The following is an 18230-nucleotide window of genomic DNA, read 5'->3' on the forward strand; positions in this document are numbered from 1 at the left end:
TGCCCAAAAATTCATACCCCTAGTTATCAGAATTTTATTTAAAATCGGATTTACCGGTACAACATTATACAGTATTTCTTCACATCGGCCCAATAATTATCCATCCAATATTTATCAAGTACCCCTAACAACTGTATCAATTAGGGCTTGGCGGTATATTGGTGTCAAACAATGGAATAAACAACACATTACGCTACGACTAACAACAAAAATAATCGGAGTACTCTCAACTCTGGTTATCTAGCCATATAAAACTTAAGCAACCTGAAACACTTAACACGTTTTTTTAAGATGCCGGTAAATACCGTATGCCGCCATTAGGCCTACAAATACCAGGATATCAGTTTTGGTGCATATCGCCCAGCCTTGGTATCAATCAAGCGTATTTGAAGTACGGACGTTCCCTAAACCCCAACATTCCAAATTTAGATACGTTGTAAGCCCTAGGGAAACATTGGCTTCATCCTTAGCCCATGCAACACCTCCAAGTATTGTAAGAATCAGCTAAAAAGTTGTGCTTAATTGTTCTGATGTAAACCCGCAAAGAAAATAACCTCATAAATATTCCTTATCCGAAAATGTGTTGACATTATTCTTCTGTGGTCACAGGAAATACGCCCGGTAAGCCACTGTCCTTTCTCTGCAAGTGAAGGTGAAATGCTAGAAATGTTTTTTTGTGGCAGCAATGCAGGCGGAATAAGATAGGGACAAAAACAGGCTAGTGGGTGATTGTATGAGTTTTGGGTGTATACGTGGGACTGAAAAGCGCTTAGATAGAGGAGGGGGTGAACCGAGTGACTTTGCCACCATCTGTCTCCAGCTCTGTCTCCCCATCCTCTGCTGGTGGCCGTCCTACTTTTGCTGACTTCAGCCCTTTCCCCTCTCTCCCCCACCGTTCCCATTCCTTTCCCTGCTGCTGGCATTGTTCATTCCCCAACGGCCCCACGCCACTCAATTAGCTGGTGTTGAGGCGCGCTCACGGTCCCAAACCTATTACACCTTCCCCACCGCCCCCCGCCTCCATGTTACCTCATATTTAAAAGGGTGCGTAGGTCACAAGCGCGAGAGACGGGTGAACTGCGGCATGTTTCAATTTTTTCCTGTGCAATTTCTGGCCCTCGAGCTCAATGGGAGAGAGGGGGGTTGTCCTCTTCCATTTTAGAGGACAGGCAGGAAGGACAGAGCTTCATGTTGGGATTAGCAAGCACAGGACAGAGCTTTGGTGCAATTTATACTGGAACAGCTCCTGCTAGGTCACCTACCTTACCCACCTTGAATCCTCTACGCTACGATGAGGCTCTGTTAATGCGTTGTCATGCGCAGGCACAGGCACTAGTAGAGCGTGAAACACTGAGCTTTGCACCCGCTGTTGGGTGCCTGGCCTTTCACTGCCCCGTGTACCCACCTCCCTCTCGTAAATGTGAGTCGCATGATAGCAAAAAGAATCTGAGCAAGTCTAGCATTGATCCAAGTTGTCACTGCCAAATGCCTGGCCTTTGTTTCCTGTATTGATTGTGTCTGCTTGAGGCAACGGCCATTGAATGCAACTGCATTTCCGCATGTGACAACTGTTTTTTTTTTTTTTATTGAACAATAAACAAGTGAAATATTTTTAAAAAACAAAAAAACATCGATAAATAACTAGGACCTAACGCGAGGAGTTGATAGGGCTTGGCAAAGTTAAAGGCATTTTGGAATATTCCGCCCCACTTATTTGATGTAGGTGACAATATATACTGTTTAGTAGTGATGGGTCAAACAATACTGAGGCATCGATGCATTATGAAACCCGAGCGATTAGGGCTGGGCGATAGAGCAGAAAACTGTATCACCATACAAGTTTTGCCTTATGTATGAAAAAAGATCGAAAATATACCATTCATCGGCGGTGCGCCTTATAATCCGGTGCGCCCTATGGTCCGGGAAATTACGGTGTTATAAATGTTAACATTTTTACATAAAATGTAACCTTCCTTTGATTATAATGTCCTCAGCTATCAAGGCAGAAAGTCAATGAAATATCAATTCCAATATGGAAAACAATGTGAACAACAATTACAATAAACACTTAACAAAAACCTTATTAAGGTTTAAAAAAAAACAAAAAAAACATGAATATGTAAAAAATGCCTAAAAGTGCAACAAAATAGTGCAAAGTGTGAAAATATAAAGTTGGAGAAAACTGAGAACAAGTATTTGCAGGTTTAGTGCCACAAAGTAATGTTGTGCAGCAATTATTTAAATATTATTAGATAACATTTTTATTTTAAAAATAGCACATTTGTTATATTTTGTTATTTATTTTTGTTATACAGTCTTACACTTTAGTTCCTACCTGTTTCCGTACATCCAAATAGGGAGCGGACGTGTGTTGATAAGAAAAGATGAGGTCCGTTTGTAAAAAAAAAAAAAAAAAAAAAAAAAAAAAAAAAAAAAAAATCCAAAAAACTGCCATACTGGGGAGGTGACTTTTCCTGTTTTATCCACTATTTCTTCGCTCTCTGCAGCACTCATTTGTAATTTACTTCGCTCTCTAAAGACAAACGAAAGCAAGATGGTGCAACCAAAAGTGATGGTTGATACTGTTACGCGATTGGCTGCTTAGCGTGTCCCTCCCATTTCACAACCACTCCCTGTTTGGCGAGCTTACCAGACCGCGAGTGCTTTTGTTTATGCAACCAACCAAGTTTTATTCTTTCCGTTTTGTCCGACCCAAAACATTTTATTGAACGCATTTTATATTGATAAGATTACATGTCTATCGCGATATATATTGATACCGTTCTATCCGAGTGATACTGTGTCCCTCGATATCTCGACGTGTATGTCCCTTTAAGAAAATAAAACATGTCACCGATACAGCCTTGTCTTTTCACTGTGAAGCGCCAAACTGTGTTTATCAGGAAACATGTCTTTTGGCTCAAAAGTGACAGACTTAGACAAACTTTATTGATCCACAAGGAAAATTGCTCGTACTGGAAGAAGTGTGCCGTGTTTAATGTCGGTTTTTCGTCAACATCAACGTTCCAAATTGAAGTGAGAAAAAGGAGAAGTTCCGAAGTGTGGGATCATTTTGATCATAAGCTAAATGTTATTTTCGGTTTACTGTTTGGCCCTTTGACAAGTTGCATGTTTCATATTCTTTTCTGCATAGCTATTTGTTTACAAAAAATTATATTTGCTAACTATTTTCCACACTCGCTGGCTATATTGAGATTTACACATCACTACTGTACAGCACATAAAATTATATAACTATTCCACGCTGGAAAAATAATTCAAATAAATACTCAAAACATTTGACATTCATGTCCGTAAAAGTAAACCTCTAAACCCAATTGTGTGTATAAATAGTGCAGCATTCGTTATTTTTTAGTTAGTAGTTATACAGTTTTTGCAGTAAATGCAAGCGAACACGCATAATGTAATGTTATTAAGTCATAAAGTGCACTGATGAGATTGTCACCAGAGAGTGAAATAGAATATATACCGTATGCTCCGAATGAATGGTGAGTGCTCAACATAAAACAGGTTGTTGTATTATGTTGTATTATGTATTATTTTGATCAGTGCTCCTATGTTTCGGGTATGCAACGGTATGTTCTTTTTCTGCTGATTTATTTTCGAGACATTTGTTTCAGCAGCACACGAGCACAAAATGTAGGTCAGTCATGTTTAATTCAAATGTCTCCCTTTTAAAGGTAACAGTGTTCTTTGCTCCAAAAGTTCTGTGGTTTCTTGAACGCTTTTACCTTCCTGTGCACTTTCCTTTGCATACCTTCCCCCAACCAAACAACTCCTATGTGCAGCCAGTGAAGACATGTAAGGTATGGACCCCCTCATTTGCATGTTTTGAAAGGTATTAGGGGTGACCCGATCCAGTGTTGATATCGAATATCTGTTCGATATCAGCAAAAAACAACCCTGGGGTTGTATCAGCTTGCATCTTAAGTCTTCGGTATAATTGTTCCGATACAAACAATTAACCAGTTAATATCTAAATGACATCCTATAAGCACACAATTTTGGTCTTTTATTATAGTCGTCGTTTACAAGAAGTAAATAGGCTAGCTAGCAACTACACAACAGCTAAGCACACGGTAGCACACAAGCTAAACCTCAGTATTGCTTCCTCAATTGAACAATACTGCAGTAAAAAACTGCATGTTTGTCAATATAAACAAGTATCAAATAATTACAGTTGCATATGTTCTACACATACAAAGTCTCCAAGGGAGAATGAAGTGTATTCGAAAGTATACAGTAACAAACGTGTCCGCATCATTCCACTTACTGCGTCTTGAGCTTAATTTACTCGTTACTTACTTACTGAATAATAGCATTATAATTTTTCACAAGTACTTTTATGTATTTGACAACGCCGTTAGCGTGACATTTGATGTAATGTGGAGTGCTGCTTTTGATCTGGTTATATGTCAACAAGACAGTGTCAGATGCACAGCAAGTTCAATGCAGGAAATATATGTTTACTAATGAAAGCAACAACCAGCACAACTCTAAAATGAACTTGATATCAAACACAAAGCAACATCACACAGCAAACACACATGTAAATACACGCACATACATACACACACTACTACTTTGAGAGAATAATGAACAACAAATGAATGATTGAAGTGACAAGCTTGCAATCCTACTGTACCTCTTTTGTGGACAAGGGAGACTACAGCCATGGAAGCACATTCAATCTCCTTATTAATTAGGATTTACACAATCCAGTGAAAATATTCAACTGTGAGTTTGAGCTACCAAACACAGCTGAGTTAATACTGCTCTGTCTGGGCGATGTCACGTGTCACATGGCACACTCTGCTCTCATGAAACGTCTCAACTGCATATGCCAGATATTTGAAGTTTAAAAAAATAAATTAAAAAAAACATCAATTACGGTACTTCCCCCAGTATTTCATCACATTTATTACAGAGTAATTAAATTACTTTTTAGGCAAAGTAACGAGTAACTGTAATTACGTTTTTAAAACTAATTTTCCAAATACCGTGTATTGAAAGTGGAAAAGTTGTATCGGGACACCCCTAAAAGGACTCATGTGAATTGTTGGCTTGGATGACATTTGAAGATGTGTTTACTTTGTCGTCGCAGCAGACTATTAAAATGACTTGCTTGCTGTCTGTGGGGAGAAGCTTTAGCATAGATAGTGTGGATGGAGCCTGCCATGTTTTGCTTGCTGAATTGCTGTTATGTTCCTCAGCGGGCAGTTTGAGAAAGCATGAGTCTCTGTGATGATGGCTGCGTTTATTTTCTTGAATTTTTTTGGATGAAATTCTCTGGTCAGAGAGCAACAAGTTCAGTCACTTAATGCATTTTTAAAAGCTCGGTCACTTCGGAAAAGTGTTTTGAATGCATCCTGTTTTTGTGATGGTGTAACTGGATGCTTTGGATTCATTTGTGAATTTTATATACGTGTGTATGGTTTCACCTCCTGCACCCTGCTCGACAGTCTAACACCAGGCTAAGGCTTGTTCGCAGCCTGGCAATATGTGAGGAGTCCTTCCCTTGTCCAATTCTTGAGCCGTCAGCCGCACCTCAGGTAAAAACTCCCTGAGCGCACTGTACCCCTCGCCCTTCATCTCAGCCATCCCATCCGCCAGATGCATGCACCGCGCCGACATGTGCCTCGCTACTTTCGCGGCCCAAGTCACACATCACGCAGCTGCGCTGGAAGTGCTGAGCGGGGATCAGTTCTTCATTTCAGCTCATTAAAATTGAGATGGAGGACCTCCAGCGCACCATTAGCAGCCTTCTTCTGACAGCTGTGATTGAATACCTGGCCAGCGCAGGCCGATGAAAGCGTCATATCATCAAAACACAAATAGCAAGCGAGACGGTAATTTGTTAATTCAACTCTTTTGCTGCTTCCATCTTGGCAAAGCCCCCTGCCGTCCCCCACCTTCTGATCAAACTAAACTCCATTAAATGCCACTCTGCACTGCTAATGATGTATTCACACACACACACACACACACACACACAGGTGTGTTCATTCTGCGATTAGGCCAGTCAGCACCATGCCCCATAACCAGAGGGCAATGTTATTCCCGCCGTGCTCTCTCATCGCCCGCACTCCCACGACGTCTTGTATTACTGCCATCAATCATGTCGGGGAAATTGCAATTTCCGCACATTAGCTACCGAGCGCTACGTAGCGCCCTAATTGAATACTCCTGATATTTCCCCCGTTGCCGTTATTGGTGCAGGTAGGGAAAAAATGTGGAATAAAGGACACATTCAGGCCTTAAGATTGCAATCCTGTCGAGACCTGTGTTCCTTCTTCACTGCCACACAATATTCTGAACACGTCAGTGTAATATTGCATGAATATTACTCAGTCTAATGCAGCAATGCTTCAATGGAGAAACTAAAATGTGCCAGTTCACATGAAACACAACTAGCATGAGCAAAATCAGGAAGAGAACATAGTATGGTTGTACGGTATACCGGTACTAATATAGTATTGCGGTAGTAATGAATTTAAAAACAGTACTATAATCTGTTTGAAAAGTACCGGTTACCAACAGGCATGACGGCGCGTCGTCACGTCGTGACATTGCTGGGTTTACGAGGAAAGGAGCATGTTCGGCAGCGCACAATCACAGAGTACTTACAAGCAGACACAGTGTGTAGACAGAAAAGGAAGAATGGATGCATTTTGGCCTAAAAACTGACTATATAGGTAAAATTATAACACTAACGCCCTCAGGAAGAGGTGTTTTAAGACATGGATAGCTAGCTAGCAGTGAACATCCATCCGCAGTCGGCAGTGTTTTAGCTACTTCTAAATCACCAATCCTTGAATAAAGTGAGTTTATTACAAATATCATCCCTGCCGGACGAGGAATAGCTAAACATGCTTCACTACACACCATAGGAGGATACAATAGGTCGACGGCGTCACCGCTAACAAAAGAGAGCGCGCGTGAATGTAAACAAACGCCATGGGTGGATCTACACCTGACATCCACTGTAATGATACCAAGTACAATAGCTTATCTACTCAATACTACTATGATTACATCTATATTTTCTATAGTCACAAAATATTTTTTTCCTTTTTTTTAAATTCATATTATGTTTATAAACTCAGGAAATATGTCCCTGGACACATGAGGACTTTGAATATGACCAATGTATGATCCTGTAACTACTTGGTATCGGATCGATACCTAAATTTGTGGTATCATCCACAACTAATGTAAAGTATCAAACAGAAGAATAATTGATTATTACATTTTAACAGAAGTGTAGATAGAACATGTTGAAATGAAAAATATGCAGATATTAACAGTAAATGAACAAGTGAAATAATCAATTTTCACAGCTTGTCCCTCATAATGTTGACAAAATAATAGAATGAGAAATGACACAATATGTTACTGCATATGTCAGCAGACTAATTAGGAGCCTTTGTTTGTTTACTTACTACTAAAAGACAAGTTGTCTAGTATGTTCACTATTTTATTTAAGGACAAAATTGTTCTTTGATTGCAATAAGAAACGTGTTTAATGTACCGTACGATCTTTGGTTAAAATGAAGCTAATAATACCATTTATTGTGGTCTGATTTATTTAGAAAATTATCAAAATACATTTTGGTACCGGTACCAAAATATTGGTATCGGGACAACCCTAGAACATAGTTGTCAAATTGTTTATAGTTGTGAAGACTGAGCTGCCAGTTTTTTACTGCAAATTCAGATTTAAAAAAAAAAAAAAAGAGGCCAGATGGGTAACATCATGACATAATATCTCAAAAGCACAGCTACGACACCTTCTAATTGTTTTGTTTTTTACGTCGGCCCAAAATACAGCAGGCACATCCTGAAAATATACATATCACGAATAATCCTCTTGACAAAACACTTGACGTTAGTTGAAAATTCTGAGCAAAAAATTGTGTCAGTTTCAAAAACACCATTATAAACACAAATTAACTTAGACTTAATCTTGGTGTATTTACAAACCAATTCAACTTTAAGTCACAGCCCATCTTGGATTGAACAAAAAACTAAATAAAGGATAAATAAAAACTCTTCTATCAACTACCTCATTTGTCATTTCCACATATTAGTCCTGTGCTAACTCAACAAACCATACAAACTGACGTAGAAACTATTCAACCTTCTTCATCAGTGTATTGATAGAAAAATAAAAGCTGTGTTATGTGTGAAAAAATTTTAATTAACCAAAAATAAAAACTTAAGACTGACAATATTGCAGTAAATCACACACTGTTCACTTTCTTTAAATGTCCACAGAAGGCAATAATTTCCACAGAACTATATCAATGTGCAGTGTCTCATGCGGCTTTTTAAGTGGGGTTACCAATTGCTTAATTTACTCCTGCTTGTTTGAGTCCCAGCCCCACTATATCGTGTAACTCTTGCCTGGTATAAACTATTTGCTTGCCTAAAATAATTGCTATTGCGACATCTAAAGGACGCACTTAGAATTTTCTTTCATTTAAAAATGCAACCAAATTTTACACCTGGTAAACTCATCTCGCGGGCATGTTTGACATCCTGACATAGGCAATTATACCATACTTGCCAACCCTCCCAGATTTTCCGGGAGACTCCCGAAATTCAGCACCTCTCCCGAAAACCTCCCGGGACAAATTATCTCCCGAAATTCAGGCGGACTCAGGTCCATGCGGACCTGAGTCCGCTTTCCCACAATATAAACGGTGTGCCTGCCCAATCACGTTATAACTGTAGAATGATCGAGGGCGAGTTCTTGGTTCCTTATGTGGGTTTATTGTTAAGCAGTTTCATTTACGTCCTCCCAGCGCGGTAACACACAACAACAGCAGTCACGATTTGGTCTACCGTAAAGCAGTTCGTCTGCCGTGAACAGTAATGTTGTGACACTCTTAAACAGGACAATACTGCCATATAGTGCATTTGACGAAAGCACTTTTGTGCATGCCACACAGCAATGCATCATCAGACAGGGTGTTCAGCATGGTTAGAAAAATAGTGACAGAGAATAGAACAAGGATGGGCAATTCAACCCTTAACTCAACAAGTATATGTGTAAATAAATGAACACTGAAATTCAAGTATTTCTTTTATATATATATATATATATATATATATATATATATATATATATATATATATATATATATATATATATATATATATATATATATATATATATATATATATATATGAAATACTTGACGAATTCTAGCTGTAAATATACTCCTCCCCTCTTAGCCACGCCCCCAACCACGCCCCCACCCCCACCTCCCGAAATCGGAGGTTTCAAGGTTGGCAAGTATGAATTATACACGGTTGCATTCAGTCATAAATGTGATGTGGCCCTCAGTGAAAATTGGTTTGACGCCCCTGGTTTAGTTGTGTATGTAAATATTGTATATTATGAAAGGGAATAAGTGAATAATTTGAGTATTGAATTGATAATGTTTTTCTGCTATCCTGTGTTTTTGTCTGAGTTATAATTGTGATAAAAAATGTTAAGTATTTCGGTATCCCCATTGGTATGACCAATGCTGCCATAGTAACTCCTTGGTATTGAATCGATACCCAAATTTGCAGTATTGATCAAAATGAATGTAAACTAGCAAATCACAAGAGGAATAACTTCTTGATACATTTGAACAGAAGTGTAGATATAACCATGTTACAGCAGAGTGTAAGCAGATATTAACAGAAGTAGTAGAAATGTGAAATAATACAACCATATAGGACACATCGTTACCACATACATTAGCAGCTGAATTAAGGGGCTTTTTGTAACTCGTTTTGAAATGGTCCCATTTATGTACATGCAGGCATGTGATTTTTCCGTCTATTTTTTATCTCTGTAAAGATATTTAAAAATATTTTCCGTTTTTCTTTTGTTTTTTTCCGACCTACAATGTGTGTTAAAATCTTGATCCGTCTCTTTGCCATACCTGCCAACAACTACGATTTTCCTGTAATGAGTACGGTTTTTGTTCATCCAGGGGTAAAAACTACGGGTTTCCACTAAAAATTAACTTAAAAATCAAAGCTATGTAGCAAAGCAACTCCACGGGCAGGGGACAAAATATACGGGAAACATCTGATGATTGATTGGTTTACGTATAAGAACATACATGACTTGTTGGTTGGCTTACTATGATGAGTCACGATTGGTTAAGATTAGGGCAAAACATTAGGGACAGGCCAATCAGAGGCAAGATAGGGCGGGTCATGGAACCAGGAAGGGAAATCACAACAGACATCCCAAATGACGACGAGAGAGTCGGAGAAGAGAAGAGGGAATATTCAAGCGGGTGATTTAGATATTTAAAAAAAAAAAAAAGGAGTGGAAGATGGCAGAGAGATTCTCTTCTTTACATTTTTCTTTTAGCGATGTAGACGACGTCCAGGAAACCCACAATGTGTCTACTTGGCTACATTTAGACAAATATATGCGTCTGGATAAAATAATGGCCAACACATTCTTTTTAGTTGTTTACAATGTAAGACCAAGTCAAAACTGCTCTCGACATGGAAGACGTGGAATGCTCGTTGAAGAACACACATGATTGTGGCAGACACGTGATGACTTTTGCTACAGTATAGCCTAAATGCTAAATGTCATTTTCATTGGTGTTTTACAACAATACAGTAGCTGACATTTTGTTCATTACTTCTGCTGTTTATATTTTGACATTGAATAGTTGAATAATTTTGAAACATTAACAACATGACTGCAAGATATTTATTTCATGCTATAAGTTAAGTTAAAGTACCAATGATTGTCACACACACTAGGTGTGGTGAAATTTGTCCTCTGCATTTGACCCATCCCCTTGTTCACCACCTGGGAGGCGAGGGGCGCAGTGAGCCGCAGCGGTGACCACACCCGGGAATCATTTTGGTGATTTAACGCCCAATTCCAACCCTTGATGCTGAGTTAAGTTAAAGGCCTACTGAAATGCGATTTTCTTATTTAAACGGGGATAGCAGGTCCATTCTATGTGTCATACTTGATCATTTCGCGATATTGCCATATTTTTGCTGAAAGGATTTAGTAGAGAATATCGACGATAAAGTTTGCAACTTTTGGTCGCTGATAAAAAAGCCTTGCCTGTACCGGAAGTAGCAGACGAGTAGCGTGACGTCACAGGTTGTGGAGCTCCTCACATCCGCACATTGTTTACCATCATGGCCACCAGCAACGAGAGCGATTCGGACCGAGAAAGCGACGATTTCCCCATTAATTTAAACGAGGATGAAAGATTCGTGGATGAGGAAAGTGAGAGTGAAGGACTAGAGGGCAGTGGGAGCGATTCAGATAGGGAAGATGCTGTGAGAGGCGGGTGGGACCTGATATTCAGCTGGGAATGACTAAAACAGTAAATAAACACAAGACATATATATACTCTATTAGCCACAACACAACCAGGCTTATATTTAATATGCCACAAATTAATCCTGCATAACAAACACCTCCCCCCTCCCGTCCATATAACCCGCCAATACAACTCAAACACCTGCACAACACACTCAATCCCACAGCCCAAAGTACCGTTCACCTCCCCAAAGTTCATACAGCACATATATTTCCCCAAAGTCCCCAAAGTTACGTACGTGACATGCACATAGCGACACGCACGTACGGGCAAGCGATCAAATGTTTGGAAGCGTACTCACGGTACCGTGTCTGCGTATCCAACTCAAAGTCCTCCTGGTAAGAGTCTCTGTTGTCCCAGTTCTCCACAGGCCAATGGTAAAGATTGACTGTCATCTTTCGGCAATGTAAACAATGAAACACCGGTTGTGTTTGTTCTTGCTGAAGTCGGCCGCAATACACCGCTTCCCTCCTACAGCTTTCTTCTTTGCTGTCTCCATTGTTCATTGAACAAATTGCAAAAGATTCACCAACACAGATGTCCAGAATACTGTGGAATTTTGAGAAGAAACAGAAGACTTAATAGCTGGTCACCATGCTGTCTCAAAATGTCCTCTACAATCCGCGACGTCACGCGCTGACGTCATCATACCGAGACGTTTTCAGCAGGGTATGTTGCGCGAAATTTAAAATTGCACTTTAGTAAACTAACCCGGCCGTATTTGCATGTGTTGCAATGTTAAGATTTCATCATTGATATATAAACTATCAGACTGCGTGGTCGGTAGTAGTGGGTTGTATATGCAAAATAATATATTGTGAGATATAGCGTTATCGCAAGTGACTGCAGTATATATCGTGATATAGATTTGGGGCCATATTGCCCATCCTTCATATACATAATATACACACACACAGTATGTACCACTACCACTTTTTTGTAAGTTATTTTGATCAACATACTTGTCAGATTCCCACTGTTTGTGGAGGGATGGGACACTAAACAGGAGAGCGATTTTGTTATTATATTATATTGCTCCTAATTTCTAATAAATGACAAAATTCCAGCATATTTGGGACTATCTCCAAAAGCGTGAAGTTTGGTGCCGATCCACAATAAATCAGTGGAGGGCATTTGCCCTGTGTGTGCGTCTATTCACCAATAAAGCACAAGGTAAATCAGTGTTTTAAATGTTTATATGTCAAACTTTGAAGCACCGTATGTCGACCAACACGAGTATCAAAGGTCGCTCGCACCAGTGCAGCAAAAAAAAATGAGTCCTCTCAGGCATTGCCAGACCGCAGCTCGTTATTTGTAAATTTGCCATTGTTCTGTACCAGACATCACTGTCACTCCCTCGCTGTCAAACTGTTAGCGGCAACAAAGAGCTGTATAGATCCATAGACTGTCCAAATTGTCTCGACGTCCTGAAAACATCTGCCCTTACTTTGTATGCCTGCCTGTCAATTCCAATCAACGGCCAATAGTCTCTGAATACGCGCTGTAGTTTTTGTTTCAGGCTGACAGCATGTTCATTACACATTCAGAAGTCCATCACTTTCCTGCTGTTTTCCCCGCTTTATCTTGAGGTAAATGGGTGTCAGGAAACAAATGAGGCAGCTCTCAACAGATGCACATCAACCGAGGGTGGCATTAAGCGACAACCGTCGCCGTTTCTTGCCAGAATTATTTTTTTCCCCGGTTATTATTTTGATGGGCTCGAATAGGAACTTGCTGTCGCTCACGCAGCACCCTCGACTCCTATTCACTTTTTCCTCCGAATCCCACTCAAGGCAATTCGCTGATAGGAGCTCTCATTAGCATATTATATTTGACAAATATTCTCAGCCCCTTCAAATTAAACAAACATTGCATCTCATTATCTGGCTGTGCAGATGTTGCAGGGGTCCCTCTCGGGACACTTTTATTGGTTTTGGACTGCTCTCCCACCCCGAGGTTACCCTCACACACTCGTTCATTAGTTCACACAAGCATACACATATTGCGCTGTTGGTGCACTGGTAACCCTCTCATATACTTTCATGTAAAGTTGCCTAAAAAGTAGGGATGCACACAAAAAATATATATTAAACTCATTTTTAGGGAGGGTCACATTGAAATTGTTGCTACCGGTAATTGGAACAGAATATATATTAGTTAATATAAATGTAAATTAGTCTCGTTACAGAATTTGCATAGGCATTTGTTTGATTATGTTTTTTACCAGCAGATTGAAGGTTAACTTTTGTTCATATCCAAATTTTACTTGACATGCATGTATTTATTTTTGATAACACCCAAAAAATGCTTGGAATATCTTGTTGCATGCTAGTTCAGAAGATACGCAACGCAGTAGGAGTGCACAAAAAATGAATTGACATTCGATTCTAATCACAATTTTTTATTAATTCCGATTCTAAATCGATTTTTAATTTTCAAAAATCGATTAATTTTTATAAAAAAAATTGCCAAATAATTCTACATTTTCAGAATAAAAACAGTAATTATTGTTGATATTATTCTTGTTGTTCTAATTCTTGTTATTATTATTATTATTATTAATTAATTAATTAATTATTAATACAAAGTATTGCAAAGCTGGGACTGTGCTGGAGTTAAGTTCCCTCCGTTTTGTTGAATTATATTGATTAACATTCAGTGATTTTTGTAAATAACATTTTAAAAATACGTCTTTTAGGCCAACACTGCGCATATACCGTATTTTTCGGAGTATAAGTCGCACCTGCCGAAAATGCATAATAAAGAAGGAAAAAAACATATAAGTCGTACTGGAGCCCGGCCAAACTATGAAAAAAAACTGCGACTTATAGTCCGAAAAATACGGTAAATCATGTCAACAGCCAACTTAAAACCTGTGTTCAAAAGATTTTATTATAAATTATATACCAAATAATATACTGTATTGCAAGAATCGTGTCGAATCGATTCTGAATCGAATTGTCATCCCCAAGAATCGGATTTACATTGCCCAAAGAGTCCCACTTCTAATATGCAGTCTTTTTTTTCCCAGTCAAAATTAAAAGAACAAATACATTTAGCCAGAAAGTATTTTATTGACGCACATTATTTCCAGCCTTTGGCGAGCCACACTAAATGTCAGGCCACATCTGGCCCCCGGGCCTTGAGTTTGATACTTGTGACCTAGAGCTTCTCATGACCGATAACGTATGCCAATTTCTTTTTAAATTTAGTTTTAAGTATAGTTTGTGGAAAAAGAGTCAAACAAAGTTGATTTTGACAAAGTGTATGTGTAGATTTGTCCTAGCATTGGTAAAGGGCTGGTCGTCCAGCGCCATCACTTCTTAATGAAATCACAGATCACTTTAGCCCTCTGGTCATCTGTTAAACTTAAATAAATTTTCAAACGCTGCGGCAATGATTTTGGGACTGGCTTGCAAAACACTGTTGTAGCAATGCTGTCGTTTGATAAGGTTTGATGTGTTGAAGCACCTTTTTTTTTCTTTCTCTTCACGGAACGTTTGTGGAACATTAGGTGCAAATAGCACTTAAAGGGGACCTATGATGATTTTAATACACTTCCTTGTGGTCTAGATGATATGTATTAGATATGCTTTGGTGTAAATTTTGCTCCACGGTCACATTTAAAACCTATTCTTTGAGGTTTTGGATGTGTTCCCGAATTACAAAGGAAACCGCGCCCCACCCTCTCCAAAAGTGTCACCATTTATCTTTTTAGAATGTACACTGTTCCAGACCCAGTCGAAAATGAACTTCCGAAACATTATATAGATTCACCCGGTCAAAACATTAAGTCTACCTGCACACTCTTTGATTGATTGAGTGTGCATAAAAAAAGCTGCTATGAGCAGCATTTACGTCACTGCATGTTGTATGCACATGCCAAAATTTGATTATTATACTGTGTCCTACCTTTTTGTTTTCCACATAGCCTGAAGCAGAGGCTACTCCCCCTCTGGTTGAGAGCTTTACTTAATGTCCAAATAAGTACATCCACCTCGCTGTGATTTGCAAAACCCTGTGAACAGAGGCACCCAAAACTGCGTGCAAGTTCACTTCATAATGCATGAGCCTTATGATTTGATGCTTTGTCGTTGTTTAACACGAGTATCCGAAGGAAAAAAATACATACCGTATTTTTCGGACTATACGTCGCAGTTTTTTTATACTCAGGAGCGATTTATGTGTGAAATTATTTACACATTACCGTAAAATATCAAATAATATTATTTAGCTCATTCACGTAAGAGACTAGATGTATAAGATTTCATCGGATTTAGCGATTAGGAGTGACTGATTGTTTGGTAAACGTATAGCATGTTCTACATGTTATAGTTATTTGAATGACTCTTACCACAATATGTTACGTTAACATACCAGGCACGTTCTCAGTTGGTTATTTATGCGTCATATAACGTACACTTATTCAGCCTGTTGTTCACTATTCTTTATTTTAAATTGCCTTTCAAATGTCTATTTTTGGTGTTGGGTTTTATCAAATAAATTTCCCCCAAAAATGCGATTTATACTCCAGTGCGACTTATATGTTTTTTTCCTTCTTTATTATGCATTTTCGGCCGGAGCGACTTATAGTCCGAAAAATACGGTAGATACAAAAAAAGGAACACGAGTATCCGACTTTGCAACAATATTTTTAATTCAGAAAATACGAAATTCATCATAGGTCGCTTTTAAAATAATCTTCTTATGAAACCGTGAAGAAGTCCCACACGATCGATGCCATGTTTGTTTACAAAGAGCTCAGGGGACGCTAACATCTTCCTACAAGGTATGAGAAAAGGAGCGCTTGATTTGTTCACCCCAACCCCCCTACGGCACAATACAGGTAATCTTGCCTCTCTGGAACATTTTAATTTAAAAATCGGTTAACCGAGCCATTTTTTAATGTTATCTGATTTATTTGTATGACATAATTCCTCATATCGGTCCGATTAATTATTTGTACGATATTTATCGTGCACTAATAGCTATTATTCAACTGTATGGGTCTGTGGCGAGGAAGAGCAGTGTTTGTGTTAACGAAGGCCACTTTTTGTTCGGTCTCACTAAAAGCAACACCCACCGCAGGCTTGCAGTCACATTGCAGCATTTGTTTTTTGAACTTTTACAGCTACAACACAGAGAGGGATTACTGCTTGAATTTTAAGTAATGAAATGTGCTGCGTTGTTTAATTTGGGAAGGGAATTCATGTTTTATTCAGATGGTTTAATAAAAACAGGCTAATCTGGAAGATTAATTGCCATCGTGATGGCGGATTCAAGGATACAGGCACATCATTACTATCAAGGAGACAGGTTTGGGTGATAAACCATGAGGCTTTTAATGTCTATAATAGTTGCCTGTTTTGTGCATTGCCAGTCTTAAATTAACCTTGAACTGCTGCTCCCATTTGAAAGCATCATTTACCTTTCAAAAGTGTTATTACCGTACATCTCTTCATGTTTGACTTTGACCCTGCGTCCAAAGTGACAGCAAGCTCTAACACGATTTTGTGTGGTCTGCTTGGCGAATCAATGGCTGAATCGAAGATGTGTCCTAAAGCCAACACAAATCTTAGGGAAAAAAGCTTTCAGATATGCTGCTCCATAGTCATGGAACAGCTTACAAAAGGATCTGAGGTTACTTGAGCTGATCACTTTGTGGGAATTTCAGGCCATTTTAAAGGATCGAGAAACTGTTCCTATTGGGCATTGTCCTTGTTTTAAGTTGTTTTACTGAAGTTGTTTTGAGATATCACATGTTTTTATGTTAATACAGTACAGGCCAAAAGTTTGGACACACCTTCTCATTCAATGCGGTTTCTTTATTTTCATGACTATTTACATTTTAGATTGTCACTAAAGGCATCAAAACTATGAATGAACACATGTGGAGTTATGTACTTAACAAAAAAGGTGAAATAACTGAAAACATGTTTTGTATTCTAGTTTCTTCAAAATAGCCACCCTTTGCTCTAATTACTGCATTGCACACTCTTGGCATTCTCTCGATGAGCTTCAAGCACACCTGTGAAGTGAAAACCATTTCAGGTGACTACCTCTTGAAGCTCATCGAGAGAATGCCAAGAGTGTGCGAAAAAGTAATCAGAGCAAAGGGTGGCTATTTTGAAGAAACTAGAATATAAAACATGTTTTCAGTTATTTCACCTTTTTTTGTTAAGTACATAACTCCGCATTTGTTCATTCATAGTTTTGATGCCTTCAATGACAATCTACAATGTAAATAGTCATGAAAATAAAGAAAACACATTGAATGAGAAGATGTATCCAAACTTTTGGCCTGTACTATATATGCAAGTAGTAATTCTTTAATTGGGGTGTGTGACTGCTGGCGTTTTAGTTGTTCTAGTATGTACTTCTGTAACTTTGTTTTGCTGCCCTCTTGGCCAGGTCACTCTTGGAAAAGAGATTTTAATCTCAATGAAATGTTACCTGGTTAAATAAAGGTGGTTGATATTGATTGATTGACGTAGATAAAGAACAACTGTTTTTTCCTAGTTCCTTTATCTTTAATCCATCTGTTTTCTTGTTCACTTTAAAGGATGAATTCCTTCTTGGAGTGTTGGAAAAGGAAGATGGAGCTACACAGGAACAGGCTGAGAAAGAAGTGTGCTGCGACAAGGCAAACAAAGCTGACAAAAACCAGAGAAAAGTGTTGTCCAGAGGTGAGAAAATATGAAAAGCCAATGCAATCGTCTGAGCAAAGTTGGATCCTTTTTTGTGTGCGTTTTTTATTTCTAGGCCACGGTGCCCTCCCGTTTGGCCAAAAGCCTGTCTTATTTTTCAATATAATCTTATAATGGGTAGATAATTGCCGTG

General features: G+C 38.7%; 1 protein-coding gene across 10 annotated transcripts in view; it reads left to right on the forward strand.

Moving 5' to 3' along the window:
* The window catches only part of LOC133582510 (R3H domain-containing protein 1-like), a 93388-nt gene that overhangs the window by 27702 nt on the left and 47456 nt on the right, over window positions 1-18230 (forward strand). For 8 of the 10 annotated variants that reach the window (XR_009812504.2, XM_061936546.2, XM_061936547.2 and 5 more), the window contains 3 exons: window positions 3810-3827; window positions 5484-5573; window positions 17953-18076. Coding sequence is in view for 9 of the 10 variants with exons in the window: in XM_061936546.2 (XP_061792530.1) it covers window positions 3810-3827; window positions 5484-5573; window positions 17953-18076 (232 nt within the window). In the remaining variant the exon portion in view is untranslated. The remainder of the gene's footprint in view (window positions 1-3809; window positions 3828-5483; window positions 5574-17952; window positions 18077-18230) is intronic. The other 2 variants (XM_061936549.2, XM_061936550.2) reach the window with 2 other exon arrangements.

This window comes from Nerophis lumbriciformis, linkage group LG23 (assembly GCF_033978685.3).
Source record: "Nerophis lumbriciformis linkage group LG23, RoL_Nlum_v2.1, whole genome shotgun sequence".
NCBI classification, from domain to species: Eukaryota; Metazoa; Chordata; class Actinopteri; order Syngnathiformes; family Syngnathidae; genus Nerophis; species Nerophis lumbriciformis.